The sequence below is a fragment of the Colletotrichum destructivum genome, chromosome 9, assembly GCF_034447905.1.
Source record: "Colletotrichum destructivum chromosome 9, complete sequence".
NCBI lineage: Eukaryota > Fungi > Ascomycota > Sordariomycetes > Glomerellales > Glomerellaceae > Colletotrichum > Colletotrichum destructivum.
This window is the reverse complement of record NC_085904.1, coordinates 2,651,005-2,674,830: the sequence shown is the minus strand read 5'-3', so window position 1 is coordinate 2,674,830 and position 23,826 is coordinate 2,651,005. Positions and strand designations below refer to the sequence as shown.

The window sequence follows — 23,826 nt, the reverse complement described above, 5'->3', positions numbered from 1 at the left end:
GTACCCAGCCAGACGGCGGTTTAAGAATCCAGGTCTTGGTATACAGGATAGTTAGTTGTAAACTGCAAAGGTGGGATGGGTTTGCGGCCTGCTCATCACACCATGACACTGCCTATTTCTTCCCCCCAGGTACAATGTGGGGGTTCACCTGAGCCATGAGACTAAAGGGTCATATGTCGAAGGAGAGACGACTGTCACTGACTCCCGAATCAACGTTTCCAATGTCCAAGGCCTTTGATATTAGCCAGCACATCGTCAATTGTGTGTGTTGCCATCGAATGCCTCAAAAGGCACATAACATCCCTAAGCATGTCTGCCGTGGAAGCCAATGAATTCTTGGCTCGAAGTTATCAACGCAACTTAATTCTAAAATAGGAGCTCGAGATAGCGTGTCATGGTTGTGACTGGTGGGAATATGGGAGTTCCAAATGGAAGGGGAGGGGAAATGATGGAAAATAAAAAGAACAATGAAAATGCACCGAGAAAACCCGCAGCCCGTGGTATGTTTGTTGTACACAATCTGTCCGACGCCTTTACCACTCAACTCATTCACTGACTCATTCATTCACTCACTCATCCCATCCACGTCTATAACCCGCATGGAACCATTGATTACTTGTCCAGCGCTTGTGATTGACACTGCACGATGTTAGCCGGGGATCATAACGTAGGAAGATGTATTGTATGTGTGTGTGTGTGTGTGTGTGTGTTTGATAGGATGGTAAAGGGGTTTGATTTTATGAGGCTCAAGAAGAAGAAGAAGGACTCACCATCTGGAAGTAGACTCCCCGCTCGGCAATCAGGCTCGCGTGGTTGCCCCTCTCGACGACCTTGCCGTCGGCCATGACGAAGATGACGTCGGCGTTCTGCACGGTCGCCAGGCGGTGGGCGACCATGATCATGGTGCGGCTGCCCTTGGTGGCGTCGAAGACGGCCTGGACGCCGCGCTCCGTCTCGCTGTCGAGCGCGCTCGTGGCCTCGTCGAGCAGCAGAAGCGAGGGCCGGCGGATGAGGGCGCGGGCGATGGAGACGCGCTGCTTCTGGCCGCCCGAGAGGGTGACGCCGGCGTTGCCGACCTGGGTGTTGTAGCCCTCGGGCAGGGAGGTGACGAAGTCGTGGATGCCGGCGTCGCGGGCGGCGGCGTGGAGTGCCTCGTCCGAGACGGCGGCCTCGTCCTCGACGCCCAGCAGGATGTTCTCGCGGATGGTGCCCGTGAAGAGGTTGGGCTCCTGCGAGACGAGGGAGATGTTCTTGCGGTAGTGGACGAGGTCGAGCGTCTTGACGTCGTGGCCGTTGTAGAGGATCTCGCCGCCGGCCTGGAGGGTGTAGAAGCGCTCGAGGAGGGAGATGACTGTCGTCTTGCCGGAGCCCGAGGGGCCGACGATGGCGGCGAACTGGCCGCGCTCGATGCGGAGGTCGAGGCCCTTGAGGACGGGGAGCGTGCGGGTCGGGTAGCTGAACCAGACATCCTTGAACTCGATCTCGACGCCCTTCTCGTAGTGCACCTCGTAGGGGACGATGTCGCTGATGCCCTTGAGCACCTGGTTCTCGTCGTCGTCGTTCTCCCTCAGGGCGAGGATGCGGTCGGCGGCCGTCTTTGCCTTGGCGATGTCTGGTGGTGGTGGGTGTTGTTGTTAGTGTTTGTGTTCGTCATAGGATGTGTTGGTGTTGGTGGAAGACTTACTGGGACCGAAGCTGAGCCATTGGCCTGCGCTCATGCCGCCCTGGACGACGGCGATGTATACGACCACTGGGGAAGAGACAAGTCAGAATCTGAGAGCCTTTGTCTGTCTAGTTTGTTGTCCAACGATAATCTACTTACTGTACTGGAAGGGCGTGTACTCGTGGCTCGAGAGCAGCTTGCCTCCGTACCTGTGTGTAAATGTGGTTAGCCGCCGGCCAGTCCCTCGATGTACGTACGACATGAGCACTAAACAAAGGAAACCCCGACTCACCAGAGAACAAAAGCCATGCAGAGCAGCGAGATGCTGTCGCTAAAGGAAAAGATCATGACGGAGAAGCGCGACCTGCGGAAGGCGTCCTTGACGTGGGCGTTGAGCAGGTCGTCGTAGCGCTGGCAGATGCCGTCCTCCATGGTCAGGCTCGAGACGGTGCGGATGGCGGCGATGCTCTCGGAGGCGAACTTTGCGCTCTCGGCGAAGACGGCGTTGTTGGCCTCCTCGAAGCTGGCCTCGTGCCGGACGCGGTAGAACATGGCGGCGACGATGATGGGCATGGACGTGCCGAGCGCGACGAGCGTGAGCTTCCAGCCGAAGACGAGGCCGACGACGACGCAGCCGATGACGTTGAAGAGCGAGATGAGCACGAAGGCCATGTTGGTGCCGAGGAGCTGCTGCAGCATCGTCGGGTCCGTCGCGAGCCGCGCCGTGAGGGACCCGGCCGAGTTGCCCTCGGCGTCGAAAAAGGACGACGGCTTGTAGAGGATGTTGCGGAAGTACTCCTTTCTGTAGACGCGGACGATGCCCTGGTGGGGATTAGCGGGTTATCTGTCAGCCTACTGTTTTTCATATGGTCTACAGGACAACTGGGGGGTGGGAGAAGACATACGAAGCCGATGGTGGTGGTCGCCCAGCCGAGCAGGAAATGGCTCACGCCGACGCCCGTGGCGAGGTACATGAACATCTCACACCAGTGGTTGGCGATGACCTTGAGGAAGGGGCCCCAGTACGAGAAGAGGGAAACCAGGACGGCGAACAGGTATGCCTGGACGGGAGTACTCGCTACGGGAGGCGTTGTTAGATCAGACATACTATACAGCCAAAGGGGGAGGGGAGGGGGGGTGACAAGTGAGGGTAAGGGCTTGATGGTGAGACTTTACCTCCGGCACCGAGTGCTGCAATGGCAATGACAATGTACGTCTTCCACCGCTTCTTCTGCTCGCCGAGGAGCTGGCCGAAGCTGCCAAACATGTGGAACGCCCTCCACCTCCCGAGGCAGCCCCTCGGCTCCTTGACGACCCGCAGCGCGCCGGCCTCGACGCGCTCGAGCTCCTCGTCGGAGCCGTTCATGTCGACGAGGTGCCGCAGCATGCCGGCCGAGGTGCCCTCGCTGCTGGCCCTCTTCTCCGTGAGGTCGCCCGTGCTGCTGCCACCCTGGAGCGACGACTTGCGGACGGACAGGACGTCCGGGTCGGGCGGCCGCCGCCAGCTGAGGTCGCCAAAGAGGACGTCGCCGCCTTCTTCATCGTCGGCGCCCATGTCGAGCTTCTGCGCCGTCGCGAGCAGGTGATAGGGCCCGTCGGTCTGCGCCATAAGGGCCTCGTGCGTGCCCTGCTGGACGACCTGGCCCTTGCGGAGCAGGACGATGTTGTCGGCCTTGCGGATGGTGCCGAGGCGGTGGGCGATGATGATGGTCGTGCGGCCCTTACAGGCGCGGTCGAGGGCCGCCTGGACGATCTGCTCGCTGCGCACGTCGATGGCCGACGTGGCCTCGTCGAGGATGAGGATCTTGGGCTGCTTGACGATGGCGCGGGCGATGGCGAGCCGCTGCCGCTGGCCACCCGAGAGCTTGATGCCGGCGTCGCCGACTTCTGTTTGGTATCCCTATGAGAGAGAGTCAGCATGTGTGTGTGTGTGTGTGTGTCTGTATTATTGGACCGTTGGTGTAGCAAGGACATACCTCTGGAAGGCGTGAGATGAATTCGTCGGCGAAGGCGTCCTTGCACGCTTCCTCGATCAGTCGGGACTTGATGGCTTGCGACTTGTTCTCCCACTCGGTCCCGATGAGGCCGTACTCCACGTTCTGGTAGATGGTCGTGTTGAAGAGAGCGTTGTCCTGCTGGACCAGGCCGATCTGACTACGCCACCACTTGGGGTCGATCTCGCTCAGGAGGCGACCACCAACGCTGATGATACCATTCCGAAGGAAAAGGACCTTAGAAGGAAGGGCATTGTCTGTTAGCTTCTCCCTGGCATGGCTAGTGACGCATAAAGGTTGAAAGAGTAATCAAGAGGGGGTAAGGGTGACAATGACGATTCACTCACAAGCTGGTTGGTCTCCATGTCGCCGTTGAACTCGTACCACCTCTCGAGGATGCCGACGATGGTGCTCTTGCCGGAGCCCGAGGGCCCGACGATGGCCGTGACCTTGCCGGCCGGGAAGGTGATGAAGAGGTTGTCGAGGATCTTAACGTCCGGGCGCTTGGGGTAGACGAAGTTGACGGCCTGGAAGACGATGTCCTCGGCCGCCGAGACCTCGGGCCCCTTGAGCGTGCCGTACGTCTGCTGCGGCGCGTCGATGATGGTGTGGAAGATGGCGTTGGCGTCGGCCGCCTGCGACGCGGCCTGCAGGGGCGCCGTGATCTGGCCCAGGGAGGAGGCCATCATCATGATGCACAGGAGGACGCTGAGACATACGGATCAGAAAAATGTCACGATTTCGTATTTGGGAAGGGTAAAGACGGGGAGGGACTTACACGATCAAGGATGTCGGGGTCGTCAGCGCCATCATGGTGTACATCTTGAAGGCGTACCAGAAGGACAGGGCGAAAGTTCTGTAAGGGGTTAGCTTGGGGGGGAAAACATCCCTTCGGTCACGTCGAGGATGGATGATGATTAAGAGCTTACGCATAAATGGCGAAGAAAACTTTTGTGGAAGCGTCAGCCAGGGATTCAACTCTACATCAAAGAACATCAAAATCAAATGCCCGTGGGGCAACTCACTAAGACCCTGTTGGATGGCCACCAGCCAGGCCATGCCGGCGCCCTTCTTCCTCGACTGGTCCGCCAGCAGGCCGTACTTTGCCAGCATCTTGAACTCGGCGCCGCAGGCGGCCAGCATGCGGATGGCGCTAAAGGCCTCGGTGGCGACGGAGGCGGCGGCGATGTCCATGTCCTGGACGTCCTTGAGACGCTTGATGATGGGCGGGGTGGTGATGGTGTAGACGATGGCGATGAAGACGAGGCCGGAGCTCGTGGTGAGCGTCAGCAGCCAGTTGTAGGCGAAGGCGATGGTGAAGCCGGCGACGACGATGGCGAGGCTCGAGAAGAACTGGCCCATCTTCTCCGAGATGCCGAGCTGCAGGATGCTGGCCGTGATGGTGATGATGGCCGCCGTCTGGCCGGGGGCCAGCATGTCGAGCGTCGAGATGGGGAGGGCGAAGAGTCGGCCCAGGTAGGTCAGGCGGATCTTTGCTGAGATGCGAAGACTCGTCATGCGGAACCCGAGCTGTGGAGGCGGGGTGTCAGTCACAGCGAAGAGTCACAGGCAGGTGAAGAGTGTGTTGTTGATTTAGTAATGTTACTCACGTTGGACAGATAGGTGAGGATCAGTCTGGCGACGAATAGGTACACGATGTACAGTCTAGACACACCTGTGTGTCAGTCGATTGAACAACATCGTGGAGACCGCTGGAAAACGGCACTTACACGCCCTGGTTCACGGCATGGATGAAGTCGTCTTGCGTTTCCGAGGTGCCCTGCATGAAGAACCCGGTAAAGGTGCCCACGAGTTGTCCTGCAGGCTAGTCAGAATCCTCACTCTATCCAAAAGAAGCAACTTCCGGGGGGAGGGGAGGGGAGGGGGGGATGCCACGCACCGAAGACGATGTTCATTATCGGCATGGTGAGACCGGCGCCGATGGCGCCGATGCACGACCCGACTATGATAAACTTGTCGAGCAAGGTGCCATAGCTCATGATTTTCTGTGGCGTGCGACGTTAGCAAAACAGGGGACAACGGCATGAACGAAGTGGACCTACAAAAAAGTTGCGCAACGTCGCGACGGTCTTTGGGTTGAGCTTGAAGAAGCCCTTCTTGGCCTCCGGCGCGCCATTGGGGTCGGGAGCGGCGGCGGCCGCCGCGGCGGGGGTGGCAGCCGGGGCGTCCGCGGTCCCGTTGGCAGCAGCCGGAGCAGCCGCTCCTGCGGCGCCGGCCGGCGTGGCCATGATAGGTTCGGAGGGGGTGGCGGGGCGGAAGCGGGATGAAGTGGAACTCTCTTGACCGGGGTATCGGATCCGGCAACAGATTTGTTTCGGTGTTTAGAAACTATGTGGAGGCCCGGGCCATATGGAAAGGGGACCTTTAACCGGGGTGAGTTGGAAACTGGGGGGGAGGGAGACAGGGGGAATCGAGTTTACTTTCGCAAAAAGCTCGTGTCCTTATGCGATATTCGATTAGATTGTATGCGAAAGGGGGGGGGGGGGGGGGGGGGGGGGGGCGGCGGGAACAAGATTCTCAAATGCTCGAGAGAGGGAGAGACGAAACAAAAGGGTTGGCGTGTTGTTTTGTCGTGTCCCCCCGCGGCACTTTGTTACCCGCAAGAGAGAAGAAGAAGAAAAGGCGAAATCAACAGGCGGACGGGTTTCCTCGCGAACCGAGAAGGGAGATTGCGTAAAACAGCTCACGAATAGGCAATGCCAGGAGAAACCCGGCAAAAGACTCGAGTAGGAGAGAGAGAGAGAGAGAGAGAGGCAAAAGGGAACAAGCAGGGAGGGGGGGCGAGAAAGGGAGAAAGGGAGAAACAGAACAAGGATTTGGAAAGGGGAAAGTCGGGGGATGGGGGGGAGGGGTATCGTCGTGAAATGGGGGGGATGACAGATGTAACCGGGTCGATGAAGGGACCGCGCCTGGGGGCAAAAAGGGTGGAGGGGGAGGAGGAGGAAGGGGAAAGGAACGGAAAAAGGCTGTGTCGCCCGCGCATTGCTGTTCGAAACAGCAAAAACTGACCCAGCGCCGAGAGAGTTGGGTTTGAGGGCCCTTCGGGAAGTGTGAGGTTTTCCTTGGACAGGAGATGGGACGGCCAATGTCTTGGGAAGCAGGTCATCCGGAGTTTTTCTTGGTGGTGGTTTGCGTATGGTTTGGGAGGAGGTTTGGGCACAATGGAATAGACGGGTTGGGACAGGTGCCTTGGCACACTTGGCTGGTGGGCAGTGAATACGTACGGTGACCGCATGTGTGAGTTGCGTGTAAGTGCGTGTGAGTGTAAGTGTAAGCGTACGTGTAAGGGTGATGATGTAAGTGTAAGTGTAAGTGATGATGGCCCAAAAGGGTCTGTTGCAAACACCTCGGAGTGGGAACCATCGCCAAAGGACGCGGAGGAACGCCCCATGGAAGGATCGGGGCGAGACGAGAGGCTGAGGATCACGTTTGTGTGTGTGTGTGTGAGAATGAGCCTTAGCCCGGTCTCGGTCTCTCTGTGGCCTGGGGACAGTGGAAACGAGTAGAGTAACTGGCTGGAGGCGAGAGGCGGAGGGGGGAACGGACGTCGTTTCTTTTCTTCTTCTACTCGTGTCATGTAAAGATGAAACAGGGGAGCATGTGTCCTTTTTTTCTTTTTCTTTTCTCATTGTCTTTTCTCTATCTCTCTTTCTCTATGTGTGTAAGTGTGAGTGTGTGAGTGTGTGTGTGTCTCACTCTATCCCAAATCCATACCTCTCTTTCTCTCTCTCTCTCTTCTCTCACCCGGGGCGTCAAAGCTCATCCCAAAGCGCGCCCGCTTGGCAGTGGAGAGAAGCACACTAAGCAATACCGTACTACCTAGGCACCCTGCGATTCCCTCATACCCGCATATGCGCGTCGAGGGGCTCTATCTGTGATCGCCCGTGCGGGAGTATGGATCACACTTCGGCTCGTTCCAGAAATGGCGCCGTGGTCTGGGGCAAAAGCCAGGACACGCATGGTCTTGCGATGCTGAACAGGTATCCCCCCTCCACCCCATCCATGACACCCTCCCGCCATGCCCTCCACATTGTCGCCACGAGTCTGCAAATCAATGCCCAGAGGGGGCAACTTCATGGAAGATTTCATCTTTTGTTTGGGGGGGGGGGGGTGGATGCCTTCGTCGGCGAGGGTCAGGATGTGTAATAAGTCTAGTTCGCAGACAGGGCGTGTCTTGTATGTGTATGTGTGGCATGGATCTGGCCGGGGAAATTGAGGCGAACCAAGGGCAGAATCCCGAGGACACGTGAAAGCTTATACCCTGTCCATGGTTTGTTTCCACGAACATGATGTGTTTCCATGCGTTCCAGGTGCGCCATCTCCAAAGTATCTGTCATCATCGTTTCTTGCCTTTGAGTGGCAGCCTTAATGAATAACCGGATTCCCCCGATCATGACATGGAAGAAGAAGAGACTGTGTTAGAAGAAGCCCGTTTCCGCCAGATCATGCACTTATGCGGCCTCTTCCCCAGGCATCGATTACGATTTGACATGTTTGACGGCCCCGTGATGGGAACTGCTGTCACTTTCACAATGGGAGGGACGTGTGGAATTTCTCTAGTGACCAGCTTCTGAACATGGAAGACTCCCACCCACACATCTACACGCACACACGCACACAAGTTTCTCGAAGAAGTTGGCGGTGTACATGAGTTGAAAACAGATGAAGAGAAAAAGAAAAGAAAAAAAAAAGGGAAAAAGGGCAAAATAAGGAGAGAAGAAACCATAAAACACACAAAGGGCATGATGAGAGAAAAAAAATTCAAATAACCATGATACCCGACTCCAGCAGGCTCCCAGGATATGCGGCAAAACCCCAACACCCCGATCCGATCTATCTCTAATAGTAGTGTAATGCCGACAACACCAGAGGAAACCAGTCCCTTTTGCTGTACCTCCCAAGACCCTGACCCTGACCCTGGCCCCCCGTCTCCAAAAATGGCAGTCCGTCCAAATACGACAACCGATGCAACGCTTCAACACCCGTATCCGGATCTACTCGCTCCTCCTGCGGTATCCCTGCCCGGAAAAGGGGGAAGAGGAAGGGGGGGATATTGGGCGCGCACATCGCGCTCTCTCTTGAAGAAACCTTTCATGACGACGTCAGAATCCCCTCCTCCTGCATCTCGGTCTGGGTCTCGCGGATGATGTCGCCCAGCTCCTTGATCGTGTCCTTGTCACGGGGCAGAGTGTGGCCCTTGGCGTGGTCGAAGAGGTACGCCGTGTCCGGGTCGCACATGTTGTACAGCGCCATGGAGCCGTCGACGTACGGGTCCAGAGATCCGACTGTAAGGTTGCCCGACATCGTCAGCAATTTGATCTTCTTCCGTCTAACCAAGCGGTGGTTGGGGAGTGGGGAGTTAGGGGTGGGACTCACTAATGTGCAGGGTTCGCGCCTCGATCCTCTCGTCCGTCTCGTCGGACAGGACGAGGGCGTGGGTCTTGGGGTCGACGGGGGGCCAGCCGGCGAAGAAGATGCCGTACTTGAAGGCCGGCTTGATGCCGGAGCGCTTGAGGCGGCGCTGCTCGTACAGCATAAAGGTGGAAGCGACGGTGGCGCCCTCGGAGTAGCCGATGATGCCGTCAAAGGGCCCGCGCTTGGCGACGATGTCGGCGAGGTACTTGATGGCGCGGTCGGTGCTGCGGTGCGTCGTCGCGATGCCCTCGCGCATGAGGTCGCGCATCGTGTCCTCGGCCGTCTCGCATTGCGGGAAGTCGCGGATACGCGCGAGCACGTCGTCGCTGTGCGACTTCTCGACATCCCTGTCGGGCTCGATGAAGCGGTAGTACGGCGGCGCGCCAAAGTAGTCCTCGAACCCGGCCGGCGGGACGGCTTTGCAGGGTCCGTGGATGAAGTGGAACTGCGCGGTGCCGTCCTCGGTGAGCTCCTTGAGGATGGGGGCTAGAACGGAGTTTGTGTGTAAGCATGAGGATGGGAGAAAGACCGGGGGGGGGGGGGGGGTTTAGGGAAGGCCAACACCGTCCATCCATCATCATCCATGTAAGGTGAGTGAGTGACTGGTACGGCGTTGGCACGAGAATGAGAAGAAAAAGGTACTGACCAAGTTGGACTTGGAATTTCTGAAATGTGCGTTAGCGGCAATGCCCAACAAGTGACAGCGGGTCTGAGTACTCACGTCCGAGCTGCCGTAGGCTCCGGGGAGGCACAAGAAGCGCAGCATGATGATGGTTGTGGTGGTGGTGATGAGAGTAGGTGGAAGTGTGGATATAAGGGTAAGGTTGACAGAGCCGCAATCGATCGTGCAATGACGAGCAAAAGAGGGATATCTATCTTATCGAGAGAAAAGGGGAAAAAGGTTGTTGCAAAAAGTGAACGCGCGAGGATGTGTTTGCGGGAGAGTTGCGTTGGTATCTAAAAAAGAGGTTTTGTGCTTCCTATAAGGTTGTGATGGTTTCAGTGAAGTGTTGATGGGAGGGATTGGATTACGAACCGGAATCTGGACCGGCCAACAGGAGCGTTTTAATCCAAAAAAGACAAGTTGGGAGTTCCTTGGGCGAAACAAAACACACAAGTCGCGATCCTCGGTGCACGGCAGCTACCGCGTTCACGAGCAAGCCAAACAATCATCAGCTCAGACTGGGCGAGCGGGCGGGCGATGAGACGGCGCAGCAGTTGAGGCGGGACGACGTCAAGACAAGAGAGGAAGAAGAGGAGGAGGAGGAGGAGGAGGCTGAGTTGGACGAGTGCTGTTGACTCTGGAACGACAAAACAACGCAGATATTGGCCGTGGCCACTCACTCAATCACTCACTCACTCACTCACCCACCCCCGGGGGAGGGAGTAAGACATGATGAAACTCTGTACTCGATCACGATTGAGGCAAAGTCACTGCAGCCGGCGCAGTTTGATGGGACCAAGTCGAGCCGCGTCTTGGTTTGAGCTGTTGCTGCTGCTGCTGCTATTCCTACTACTACTACTGCTACTACTGCTGCTGCTGCCGCCGATACGGACACTCAAGAGTGGACGGTAGACACAGGGCAATGGAGAGAGATTAGTGGATGACTGAACAATGGGGAACGAGTCGATGTGAGACCGGGCCTGTGAGCATCGGTCCATGAGAGGGGCTTGGCAGCGTGTCCCGGCCCTCGGGTGAGGGAGCCAGATAAACCGGACGACGGATGGGAGTGGCTGCTTCACGACATGGAGAGGCGAAACAAGCGCGAACCAGAGGCGCCCACGCCACATGGAAGCCGTCGAAAAAGAAAAAAAACGTCCGCCGTCGAGCTTCTCTTGCAGAGAGGCGGAGGGGGAAGGGGAGGGGGGGGGAGACACGCTTGGCAAAGCCGGTCTGACATGTCATGTCAAGGGCAGTTTAGGGTCAGGCTAGCCGGTTGTATGGGTCTTCTGGGCATCTCGAGACGTCGAACCCTCGGTTCGACGCGTGTGGGAGAAGAGATGCGACTGTGGTGCAGCGCGGCGGGCGATGTTTGGCTCATGATTGGACCTTTTTTGTGGACTCTGGGACTTTGGACTTTGCATCTTTGGACTGGACTTCGGTCCGGCTGTGTCGCCTCGGACGCTTGAAACGGGTGAAGAGGGAAGGGAAGCGGCCGCGCGGGGGGGCGCAGTGTGGGTGTTGTCGACGGTCCGGTCTATCTGAGGGGGATGAGTGGGATGGGAGGATGGAAAGTGTGCTGAATCGGCGGTGGTGCTGCTGCTGCTGCTGCTTCAGTGGATCGATCGTATGTGTGAGTTGTTTGTTTTTTCTGTTCGTGCGTACATATTCCAAGAGAGTGAGTGAGCGTTGGAGGACGGATGATGAGTGAGTGATGAGAGACGTGGGGCGATTCGGATGAGGTGGCTGGGGGGAGGAGAAGGGAGGCGAGTGGGCCGTGATGTCCCCGTGTGTTTGCAGAGAAGGAAACATTGTTTTGCAGAGATTGCGTTTCGACGGAAGGGCTACAGGTACGAGCCTGATCTTGGATTGGGGGGGGGGGGGGGGGGAGACTCGGGGTAGAGTTGCCGTGTCAAGCGAGTGTGTGAGCGTGTTCCTGGAGCTGTCAGGGACAAGTGCTGTGCAGTTGAGAGTGAGTACCTGTACGTGTAAGTTAAGAGTAAGTAAATGTGTAAGTGAGTAAGAGGTACGTACTAGGTTGAGGGTGAGCGTGAGTGAGTGAGTGTGTGTGTGTGTGTGTGTATCTATGTGTGTAAGTGGTACGTACATACGAGGGAGAGAGAGAGAGAGAAAGAGAGGTTTGTGGGAAAGGCACGAGAGGTACGAGGGGCACGCATCGCGGCAGGAAACAAGACTGTGCAAATCGAGGGATTGATTGAGCAGGGAAAAGGCCCTCTGGCGTTGGCTGGCGCGCGCGCGCCCGCCTGTCAAAACAAGAGCTTTGATGGTGTGCAACGACGGTCGACGGGCGCGCCCGCGGGGGTTTGGTTTGTGATTTGGAAGAATATGCCAAAGCTTTCTGACGGAAGCAGTTTTAGAAACATGCTTGATGCGGCGGCGCGCTCCTCCAATGACGATTGAGGACCGGGATGAGCCGTCGGCAGCTGGGTGGTGATGTAACGTCGTTTGGGTAGTTGTGACGGTGATGGTGATGAGGGATGGCGAGTAGGACAAGGCATAAGGTGTGATGTACTCTGTAACCGAAAGCGAAGTTTCCACTGTATCAATGGGTTTATTTGGCCAATGTCTGTTGTGCAAAGAACGTCGGATACGGCATTTCCAGAAGGAGAGACATTACACACATGAGGACGAGACGACAAGGGGAAGAAATCAAATCAAATGTTGACGACGTGGGAATAAAGGTGAGGGTGGTACAAAGATATGCAGCACGTGGGGTTGGAGGGGGGGGGGGGATGAATGTCTTAGACAGTGTAGTGCGATAAGGAGAAAAGATGCGATAGGCCGGTAACGATGAAGTGGATATGGATCATCACCCTGTGCTGTGGGCCAGGTACCTTGGTTGCTGTGTAACCCGACCCTTGAACATGCTTACCTCATCAACCCGCACTCTTCAACCTCTAGATGCGACCATTCCTCTTCCGGGACCTGTTCATGCACATGCACCAGCACCAGCCCCAACACACACTCCGGCATCAACACCTGCATATATGGTGCCGTTCGAAGGGTGCGTCTGCATCTGCATCTGCATCTGCATCTGCAACTGCAACTGCGTCTGTTGTGTATCTTGTGCATCTGTCGTCCACCCATCAATCAATCCATCAGTCAGTCAGTCGCATGTTTGATGTTTGATGTTTGATGTTTCTCCTGCGCCTCTAGAACCCTCCTCCTCCCCCCCCCCCCCCCCCCCCCCCCCCCCCCTGCTTTCTTGTCCTTGGCTGCTTCTGCCCCGTCCCACCACCCAGTCAGTCCCGTTCGCTAGGTTGTCTCTCCATGTCGAACAGAGAGGCCGTTGAATATGGACACATGGACATGGACATGGACATGGACATGGACGGCGCAACACAGCTCAGCACAGCTCAGCACAGCTCAGCACAGCTTGCCGAGGCGTCGGTGTTCACGTCGCCGTCATAGGCCTCTGCCCCCTTCTCCTACCCTGCCCTCCCCTTGGCCTCCATGATCGGGACGAAAAGAACGGCAAGGTGCGGACAGAGAACAGACGCACGCCTCGACGCCTTTCCGCCCGCCGCCACGCCATCACGGTTGTCGGTTGCCTTTGACACGGGAGAGACGCACCTCTTCTTCCCAACAGACCCCCGAAAGCCAAACGAGCGCCGAATACCAGACCAAAAAAAACGAAAGGGCGCGGCAACCCAAAACTTGAGAGCGGATGGAGGACAGGAAACGAGCACCGCCACGTTGGATGATGTTTCTCTCTCTCTCTCTCTCTCCCTCTCTCTCTCCCATCTCTCTCAACGAGTGAGCCGACCTCGCAGAACCCGCAGTGCTATGCTCCTCCCATGACATGACGGGATGGACGGATGGATGGATGGATGGATGCCTTGAGATGGAGGGGAGGGGTTCTGCAATGCACTCCGCCCCATCATCTCGTCTACGGGCAGCGAGCGAAATGGAGATGACCATGGACGGTGCTCTGCCACTGCTACTGCCAGTCAGTGTGTGAAAGAGAGAGAGAGAGACAGAGAGAAAGAGGCTTTTTTTTTGTTTGGTCTGTACAATTACAACAGCGGCATGTTGCAGGAATTCCTTATTCTCTTCTCCCTTCGGACCAGCGAGATGCATCAATGGGTCGCCACTGCAACTGCGCCTGCGACTGCAACGGCATCTGCCAGACATCGGACCGCAAATGCCTTTGGCCTCCAAAGCAGCCTTCAGGACTCGAGAGGCCCCTTCAACCTAGGTAGGCACGTCCAAGAGAGACAAGCCTGAAGCCAGCCAGGAGACAGCGCGTGAACAGCATCCAACAGACAGCCGGCCGGCCATCTCTACTCTAAGCGGCACCAGCTGCCTGTGTGTTCCTAGGTAATCAGAATCAGGAATAGAAGCACTAACAGTACAAGTACAGATACTGCACGGGATACCTAGTGCAAACTTGATAGTGTAAGTGACATACTTCCCACCCCGGCCCGCTAGACCGACTCGGGACCGGGCCGCAATGGCCTCCTCTTTCCCCCTTGGTGGCCCTGATGGCCCTGGCCAGCTTTCACGGTCCAGGTGCTTCGACGGGATGCTCCACACCCAAGAACCCCCTAAAGCATTCTAGCGCCAGTGCCAGTACCAGCGCCAACGCCAGTGCCAACGCCAGTGCCATGGGATACCTATCTACTTACCTACCCAGGTGCCTACCCACCTTACCTTACGTACCTACGATTCCCTACTGACACCGCCGCTGCCGCACTTGACGTCCTTTCACCACTTCAACTCCGAACCACGCCACCGGGCCTCCTTGACGCGGGGTTCGAGGGTTTTTTTCCCCTTCCATTGCGCCATCTTTTCCCTGGGCCCGAGTCAAACGTCCGGCGCCTTGCAATCTGCATCGAATCTGCACTGCAGCCTGGCAGTGCCACTGAATCGCAAACAGGCTAAGGCAAATCCTTTGCGCAGTCAAAGACAACAACAACAACACCCACGACAATCACGACAACCAAGGCCGCCATCTCCTGCCGCTGGAGAGAGGGAGAGAGGTGGGGAGAGAGAGAGAGAGAGAGAGAGAGAGCCAGTGATTGTCTCCGAATCGTCATGCCCGATTGGGTGTGCAGCCCCTGCTGAAGGGAGGCATGAACCACACATCGGGGGTTGATTCTCGCTGCCGGGTGTGTGGTATGTGGTGTGATGTGGTGTGGTTGCATATCGTTCACTGGTCATCGAAGATGATGAACGGATAGGCCAATTAACCCGCCCATTACGCATAAATCAGTCCATGGTATTTGCTTTTTTTTCTTCTTTCTGGCGAGAATAACCATAAGCATGGAACAAGCTTCTCTGAGACCCCACCACCACCACCACCACCACCACCACCACCCTTACTTACTCTGCCGGTGCTGCCCAGCACTCCTGGATCTGGCGATCTTCTGGGGAGGGGGGGTGTGGAGGCGACGTCGTGGTCAGCAAGGACTGCCGCTGCTCCGCTGCGCCGGCTCGACATGGGCAACCCGGCATCGGATGTGCTGTGGCCCTGCCACACTCATCCTGTAAACGAGATCTCTCTCTCTCTCTATCTCTCCCTGTTTCTTACATACATACACACATACACACACCTACACACTCAAGTCACTCCGTCTCTCAGTCTCAAGTCTCAGTCTCAGCCTCAGCCTCTCTCCCCTTGCCTGGCATGAGCCCGGCATGCACGTTCGAGATCTTCCTATCATCTACCCAACCGTCAGCCAAATCTAAATCACACAGGCTAGTCTGTGCGAAGAACTCCGGCCGACTTGGCGATCTGATCACCAACCAGTCCCTTCCATGTCAACCACTCCGTGACGGAGCGAGCGCCAACAATGGCGATTCCTCCCCATGACCGTTGTTCAGCTAAAAACCCTACGGGGAATCCCAAACCTGGTCCACGAGAAAAAGAAGAAGAAGATTCGTCACTCTCACTCTCACTCTCACTCTCACTCTCACTCTCACTACTCGCATCCAATCTCCATCCATCTCATCGAGGCTTGGTACGTGCCCTCTTATCAAATTCGGCCTGTCCTCTTCTCCCAAACCCACCAACCAACAGAAAAAAAGAGATATTACCTAGAGCCACACTCGCAGTCCGCCTTTCGTTTCGTGCTCTCATCACTTACGTCTTCTTCTTCTTCTTCTTTCACCTCCTCATTTTGTTCTCATCCGTTTTTGCCATTGTAAGGAAACGCCTAGAGCGCCGGAAACCTTCGTTGTCAACTTCCTTTCCTCGCCCCCTTCGTTGATTCGACGAATGCTTGAAGAATAGGATCATCACATAGAGAAGCGGCTTCCGCATTCCCTCCTCTCCCCCTCTCCCCCTCCCGCCCTTTTTCCCTCTCCATAATGGCGCCCGGCGTCCTTTCGTACTCCTCATCGGGGACCTCGCCTTCGGCAAGCCCTGTGATGATGACCCCGATCGACCACTCCGATACCACGTCCGATGGCTTCACCAGCCTGTCCGTGGGGCCCCTAGACGGCGTAGGCCTCAACATTCACGGACAATCCGCAAACGGCCACTCCAATGGCCACTCCAACGGCGGCGCCGGCAGCAGCAGCGGCGCCAACGCGGCTTACACGAACCCCGTCGGTGGCAGCGATGCCGGCCTGAAACAGATGCCCATCGCCATCGTCGGCATGGCGTGCCGCCTGCCGGGCAGCGTCTCGAGCCCTGCCGAATTCTGGGAGCTGTGCTCCCGCGCCAGAACCGGCTTCACCCCCGTGCCCAAGGAGCGCTTCAACCACGAGGCCTTCTACCACCCGAACCCCGGCAAGACCGGGGCCTACCACGCCGAGGGCGGCAACTTCCTCGACGTCGACCTCGCCGCCTTCGACGCCCCCTTCTTCGGCCTGACGGAGAAGGAGGCCATCTCCATGGACCCTCAGCAGCGTCTGCTGCTCGAGTGTACCTTTGAGGCCCTCGAGAACGCCGGTATTCCCAAGCACACCATCATTGGAAAAGACGTTGGTGTCTTTGTCGGCGGCAGCTTCGCCGAGTACGAGAGTCACCTGTTCAGGGACAGCGACACGATACCCATGCACCAGGCCACAGGTAAAGTCTTTCTTCTCTTCCCATCATCATCATCATCATCATCATCATCATCATCATCACACCCTGTGAATAAAACACCCCTGAGCGAGTGAGTACACTCTAACTAACATGCTCTTCCCTTCACTCAGGATGTGCCCATGCGATGCAGTCCAACAGACTTTCGCATTTCTTCGACCTCCGAGGCCCTAGTTTCACGGCAGACACGGCCTGCTCGGCCAGTCTGGTCGCCCTCCATCTGGCATGCCAGAGTCTGCGTGCCGGAGAGTCCACCTCGGCCATTGTCGGTGGCTGCCACCTGAACATGCTGCCCGAGTTTTGGATTTCCTTCTCGTCCTGCAGGTAAGCCGAGCAATAACAGCAAAAGCCTGACACCCTACATGATGCACACGCTCGGATGCTTCATCCCGTGACAAAATGAAACAAAACAAAATCCACACTTCCAGACGCTGACACGAGTTGATACTTCAGATTGCTTGCCGACTCTGGCCGGTCCATCGCCTTTGACCAGCGCGGTACCGGTTTCGGCCGTGGCGAAGGCTGCGGCATGCTCATCCTGAAGCCTCTCGACCAGGCCATCAGGGACAACGACTCGATCCGTGCCGTCATCAGAGGCACCGGTATCAACCAGGATGGCAAGACGCCAGGCATTACGATGCCCAGTGGCGCCGCACAAGGTATGGACACACCTCCAAGCTCCTGATTTACTCGGGGAAACATAAAAAAAAAGAAACGCAAAACACTGACGAAACATTCTTCCCCCACACACAGAGAAGCTCATGAGGCAGATCTACAGAAACGCCGGTCTGGACCCCAACGACTGCGGTTACGTCGAGGCCCACGGCACCGGCACCAAGGTCGGTGACCCGATCGAGGCCACGGCGATCCACAACGTCATCGGCCAGAACAGGTCGAGCAAAGACCCCCTCTTCATCGGCTCCGTCAAGTCCAACATTGGCCATCTCGAGGCCGCCTCGGGCATCGTCGGCGTCATCAAGGCGGCCATGATGCTCGAGAGAGGCTTCCTCCTGCCCAACCACGACTTCAAGAAGCCCAATGAGAAGATCCCGTGGAAGGAGTGGAACATGAAGATCCCCGCCACCCAGCGGCCGTGGCCCAAGAACAAGAAGTACATCAGCGTCAACAACTTCGGCTTCGGCGGCACCAACGCCCACATCGTGCTCGAGAAGGCCCCCTTCACGGCGGCGCCCAAGAAGGACAAGAACCTGCCGCCGCCCGAGGCCAAGAAGGTCAAGGGCACCAAGAAGATCTACGTGCTGTCGGCCAACGACAAGAACTCGGTCAGCTCCGTCATGAAGAACCTGGTCGTCTACCTCGAGCAGCGGCCCGAGATCTTCCAGAACGACCTGATGGACAACATCGCCTACACGCTCGGCTCGCGCCGCTCCATGCTGCCCTGGAGGGTCGCCATCCCGGCCTGCGACTCGTTCGAGCTCATCGAGACGCTCAACAGCGGCAAGGTCATCCCCGGCAAGGAGACGGAGCCCCTGCGCATCGGCTTCGTCTTCACGGGTCAGGGCGCCCAGTGGTGGGGCATGGGCCGCGAGCTGTACGGCGCGTACCCCATCTACACGGCCGCCATCGACCGGGCCGACGAGTGCCTCAGGAAGCTGGGCGCCGAGTGGTCGCTGGTCGAGGAGCTCAGCCGGGACCAGGAGTCGTCCAAGGTCGGCGAAGCCCACATCAGCCAGCCGGCGTGCAGCGCCGTCCAGCTCGCGCTGACGGACCTCCTCCGCACGTGGGGCATCCGGCCCGTGGCCGTGGCCGGTCACTCGAGCGGTGAGATCGGCGCCGCCTACGCCGCCGGCATCATCGGCTTCGAGGCGGCCATGGCCGTCGCCTACCACCGCGGCCGCCTCGTGCCGATCCTGAAGAAGCGCAACCCGGACCTCCGCGGGTCCATGATGGCCGTCGGCGGCAGCAAGGAGGAGGTGCAGCCCATGATCGACGCGCTGAAGCAGCAGCAGGTCCGCATCGCCTGCTACAACAGCCCCTCGAGCTTGACCATCTCGGGCGACACGGACGCGCTCATCGAGCTCGAGAAGAACCTCGAGGAGAAGCAGATGTTCAACAGGCGGCTGCAGATCGAGACGGCGTACCACTCGCACCACATGAACCTCGTGGCCAAGGAGTACCGCGAGTCCATCTCGGACCTCCCGCACCCGCAGACGACGGACGTGCGGTTCCACTCGTCGCTGTACGGCCACCAGATCGACGGGTTCGAGTGCCAGGCGCACTACTGGGTCAACAACCTGACGTGCCCCGTCCGCTTCTCCGAGGCGCTCGAGACCATGCTGGAGCCGGTGGGCGAGCACAAGACGGGCGTCAACATGATCATCGAGCTGGGCCCTCACTCGGCGCTGCAAGGGCCGATCAAGCAGATCCTCAAGCACGTCGGCGACGCGGCGACCAAGATCCCCTACGTGTCGCCCCTCATCCGCAAGAAGGACGCCGTCGAGTCGGCCATCGACCTGGCCTGCAGCCTCGTCACCAAGGGCGCCATCCTCAACATGGACAACGTCAACTTCCCCAAGCTCAAGAAGAAGCCGGCGCTGCTGACGGACCTGCCGCGGTACGCGTGGAACTACTCCAACAAGTACTGGCAGGAGTCGCGCATGACGCAGATGCACAAGTACCGCAAGTCGCCGCGCAACGACCTCATCGGTCTTGAGGCCATCTACTCGAGCGAGCTGGAGCCGACATGGAGGAACATTGTCCACCTCGACGACCTCCCCTGGCTGCGCCACCACGCCGTCCAGTCGGTCACCATCTTCCCCATCTCGGCCTTCATCGGCATGGCGCTCGAGGCGTCGGCGCAGTGGGCGCAGCGCAAGGAGCTGGCCTACGAGAAGTTCGAGCTCCGCGACGTGTCCGTCGTCAAGCCCCTGGCGCTGCAGGACGCCGACGTCGAGCTGACCATCAACCTGCGCCCGCACCAGGAGACGAACCTGATCGCGTCCGAGACGTGGAAGGAGTTCCGCATCAGCTCGTGGTCGCACGGCAGCGGCTGGACCGAGCACTGCGTCGGCCTGATCGCGCTGCACACCACCGAGACCAACGAGGTGGACGGCAAGGAGCAGAAGCTGGCGGCCCTGCGCGGCGCCGAGGCCACGATGAAGGCCGCCGAGGAAGGGCCCGACGCCGTGGCCGTGGCCGAGGCCGACATCTACGAGCGCCTCGCCGAGCTCGGCGTCGGCTACGGCCCGTCGTTCCAGGGCATCCGGGACTGCAGGGCCTCCGGCAAGTACTCGGTGGGCAACATCGCCGCCTTTGACGTGGCCGCCGACATGCCCAACCACTACCAGACCAGCACCGTGCTGCACCCGACCTTCCTCGAGTCCGTCATCGAGATGTACTGGCCCATCCTGGGCGCCGGCCGCGCCGACATCAACACGGTCTACCTGCCGTCGTCCATCGGCCGCATGTCCGTCGCGCGCGACATCACGGCGCTGACCAAGACGCCCGGCAGCACGCTCAGGGCCTACTGCAAGGCTGAGTTCCCGGCCGACGCCCGGTCGACCAAGGTGTCCGTCTTCGCCAAGTCCGAGGCCAACGACCTGGTCATCGAGATCGACGAGCTCACCGTCCAGCCCATTATCGACGGCGAGACGGAGCTGGCCAGCAACCCGGCGCGCGAGCTGTGCTATAAGCTCGAGTGGGAGGACATTGGCAACCTCAAGTCGCTCTCGGGCAAGGCCAAGGCCAAGATCAACGGCGCGAACTCGTCGTCCTCGTCCTCGTCCGGCGTCAAGGTCGAGGCGCCGCTGCCGGACGTCGACGTGGCCATCATCCACGGCGACTCCAACTCGCAGCAGATGCTGGCCAACGGGCTCGCCATCGCTCTGGCCAGCGCCACGTCGAGGCTCCCCGAGATGGGCGGCATGCACGAGGTCAACACGGAGGGCAAGCTGACCATCGTGCTCACCGAGATCGAGCAGCCGTTCCTGGCGGACCCGAGCAAGGAGCAGTTCGCCGAGGTGCGCAACATGCTCGCCGGCGTCCAGGGCTGCCTGTGGGTGGTGCGCGGCGCCTACGACAAGGCGACGTCGCCCGAGTCCAACATGATCGTCGGCCTCAGCAGGACGGTGCGGTCCGAGACGGTGCTGCCGTTCGCGACGCTCGACCTCGACGACAACACCCGGCTGGACGAGGACGACTCGTCGGCCGTCATCTTTGAGATCTTCAAGCTGGCCTTCGGCGCCGGCGCCTCGTCGACGAGCGAGCTCGAGTTCATGGAGCGGTCCGGCCGCTTCTTCACGCCGCGCATCGTCCACGACGCCGACATGAACGAGTTCGTCCACCGCGAGACGAACCCGAGCGTCGTCGAGCTGCAGCCCTTTGGCAAGGACGGCCGGTGCCTGAAGATGGAGTTCTCCACGCCGGGCGCCATCGAGACGGTACACTTCGTCGACGACGTGGCCGCTACGCAGGCCCTCGCCGACGACGAGGTCGAGTTCGAGGTCCGCGCCGTCGGCATGAACCTCCGCGACGTCATGCTCGCCAAGGGCCAGATCCCCGAGGCCGACAAGCACGCGCTCGGCGTCGAGGCCGCCGGCGTCGTCACCCGCGTCGGCGCCGGCGTCACGGCGCACCGGGCCGGCGACCGCATCGCGGCGCTGACCATCAAGCACGGCGCCTACGCCACGCGCACGCGCACGACGGCCGCCAACGTCATGCCCATGCCCCCCCGCATGTCGTTCGAGGACGCGTCGACGCTGCCCCTGGCCTACTGCACCGCCTACTACAGCCTGATCGAGCAGGCCCGCCTGCGCGAGGGCCAGCGCATCCTGGTGCACTCGGCCGGCGGCGGCATCGGCCAGGCCTCGGTGTGCCTCGCCAAGATGCTGGGCGCCGAGATCTTCGTCACCGTCAGCACGGCGGCCAAGAAGAAGCTCCTCATGCAGCACTACAACGTGCCCGAGGACCACATCTTCTACAGCCGCAACACCACCTGGCGCGCCGCCGTCAGGCGCGCCACGGGCGACGAGGGCGTCGACGTCGTGCTCAACACCCTCCCCGGCGCCGACGCCCTGCGCGAGAGCTGGGCCTGCCTCGGCCGCTTCGGCTGCCTCGTCGACGTCCGCCGCAAGGACGGCTCGCGCGCCACCCGCCTCGACATGGGCCAGTCCGACACCAACGCCACCTTCGTGAGCGTCGACGTTTTTGGGCTCGCCGCCGAGCGGCCCAAGGTCATGGAGAGGCTCGTCGCCGACGTCTCGAAGCTGCTCGCCGACGACCAGCTCCGCCCCATCGACCCGGCCATCACCTTCCCCGTGTCGTGCATGGAGACGGCCTTCAAGACGCTGCAGACGACCCAAGGGCCCGGCAAGCTCGTCGTCGTCCCCCACGCCGAGGACGTCGTCATGGCCACGCCGTCCAAGGCCGCCAAGGCCCTGCTCAAGCCCGACGCGACCTACCTCCTCATCGGCGGCACCGGCGGTCTCGGCCGCAGCATGGCCCGCTGGATGATCGAGCACGGCGCTCGGAACCTGGTCCTCCTGTCCCGCAGCGGCTCCGCCACGGGTAAAGTCAAGGACCTCGTCGACGAGGCCGCCGAGGAGGGCGCCCACGTCGCCGTCCGCGCCTGCAACGTCGCCGACAAGGCCAGCGTCGAGCAGCTGTTCAACACCGGCCTCAAGGGTCTGCCGCCGGTCCGCGGTGTCATTCATGGCGCCATGGTCCTTCGTGTAAGTTTTCAAGTCCTTCAAGTCGAAATTCACATCCCGTTGACTAACACAACCCCCCCTATAGGACGTCCTCTTCGAGCAGATGAAGTTCAACGACTACGTCTCCGTCACCGAGTCCAAGGTCCAGGGCGCGTGGAACTTCCACAACGCTCTGCAGGAGCGCCAGACGGAGCTGGACTTCTTCATCGCCATCTCGTCCGCCGCGGGTGCCGTCGGCAATCGCGGACAGGCGGCGTACGCGGCGGCCAACTGCTTCCTCAACGCCTTCGTGCAGCACCGCCTCGCGCTGGGCCTGCCGGCGACGTCGCTCGACCTGACGGCGGTCTCGGACGCTGGCTACCTGGCCGACGGCAGCGTGGAGCGGGCGGCCGAGGTGGCCAAAAACCTGGGCTCCGACAGCATCTGCGAGGCCGAGGTGCTCGCGCTCATCGGGGCGTCCATCTCGGGCAAGACGGCGGTGTGCAACCACCACGTTATCACGGGGATGCGCATCACGCCGACGATCCAACCCTTCTGGACGCCCGACGCCAAGTTCAAGGCGCTCCGGCTCGCGGCCGAGGAGCTCGCGGCGGCGGAGGCGGGCGCCGGCGGCGCCGTGTCGCTCAACGCGGCGCTCAAGGCGTCGCGCAGCGAGGCCGAGGCGATGGAGGTCGTGTGCAAGGGCCTTGTGGACAAGATCGGCGCCGTGCTCATGATGGAGGCCGAGGACCTCGACGTGACGCGCAGCCTGTCGCACTACCCGCTCGACTCGCTCGTGGCGATCGAGATCCGCAACTTCATCACGCGCGAGTTCGAGGCCAACATGCAGGTGCTGGAGCTGCTGAGCAGCGGCAGCATCCAGACGCTGACGCGCGCCGTGTGCAAGAAGAGCAAGCTGTGCGTCGGCTTCGACTGGAGCGCGTAGAGGGTGTGTTGAGTGTTTTTGAGTTGTTTTTGAAGTGTTTTGAGAGAGAGAGACGAGAAGAGTGTAAGAGGGAGGAGGAGTACACGGGAAGGGGCATACACGGAGGACTCATCATACTACGAAGACATGAAGACCGAGAGTTTGGATTTGTTTCGCTCTTTGTTGTTACTAGATTGTTTTGCTTTTTGCCTGGAGGATCGATGGGGAGAGGTAATAGGGGGGCGTGGAGGAGACTGACAACTCGGCTGGGATGTGTGGGATATGGATGGACATGACGAGAATATGAGAATTCATGAGAGAGAGGAGGGCCAACTTTCATCGGGGGATACGGGACGCGCCGGGGGGAACAAGGGCGACCAGAACCACAATTCTGCGATTGTCTTTCTTTTCCTTTTTATTTTATTTTCATGTTGTTATGAGTGCG

The 23,826-nt window shown here is 59.3% G+C and overlaps 3 protein-coding genes across 3 annotated transcripts; 1 reads left to right on the top strand and 2 right to left on the bottom strand.

Annotated features, from left to right (window-relative positions):
- Positions 1–612: 612 nt before the first annotated feature.
- CDEST_13923 (Putative Type 1 protein exporter) lies at positions 613–5,906 on the bottom strand (the record flags this gene model as incomplete). The annotated part of the gene is made up of 16 exons (XM_062930079.1): positions 613–639; positions 771–1,612; positions 1,685–1,750; positions 1,823–1,872; positions 1,956–2,485; positions 2,569–2,741; positions 2,840–3,563; positions 3,640–3,894; positions 4,005–4,365; positions 4,436–4,513; positions 4,587–4,605; positions 4,683–5,187; positions 5,268–5,322; positions 5,388–5,475; positions 5,558–5,663; positions 5,721–5,906. 16 exons carry the CDS (start codon positions 5,904–5,906, stop codon positions 613–615), a joined length of 4,065 nt encoding a protein of 1,354 aa, XP_062786130.1.
- A 2,863-nt stretch (positions 5,907–8,769) lies between these two features.
- CDEST_13922 (Putative serine hydrolase FSH, alpha/Beta hydrolase) lies at positions 8,770–9,859 on the bottom strand (the record flags this gene model as incomplete). Its single annotated transcript, XM_062930078.1, has 4 exons — positions 8,770–8,963; positions 9,055–9,579; positions 9,740–9,758; positions 9,815–9,859. The coding sequence occupies 4 exons, from the start codon at positions 9,857–9,859 to the stop codon at positions 8,770–8,772; spliced, it is 783 nt and encodes a 260-aa protein (XP_062786129.1).
- A 6,228-nt stretch (positions 9,860–16,087) lies between these two features.
- CDEST_13921 (Putative Acyl transferase domain superfamily, phosphopantetheine binding ACP domain, thiolase) lies at positions 16,088–23,604 on the top strand (the record flags this gene model as incomplete). Its single annotated transcript, XM_062930077.1, has 5 exons — positions 16,088–16,793; positions 16,922–17,132; positions 17,262–17,467; positions 17,562–22,498; positions 22,563–23,604. 5 exons carry the CDS (start codon positions 16,088–16,090, stop codon positions 23,400–23,402), a joined length of 6,900 nt encoding a protein of 2,299 aa, XP_062786128.1. The 3' UTR covers positions 23,403–23,604.
- Positions 23,605–23,826: the final 222 nt, after the last annotated feature.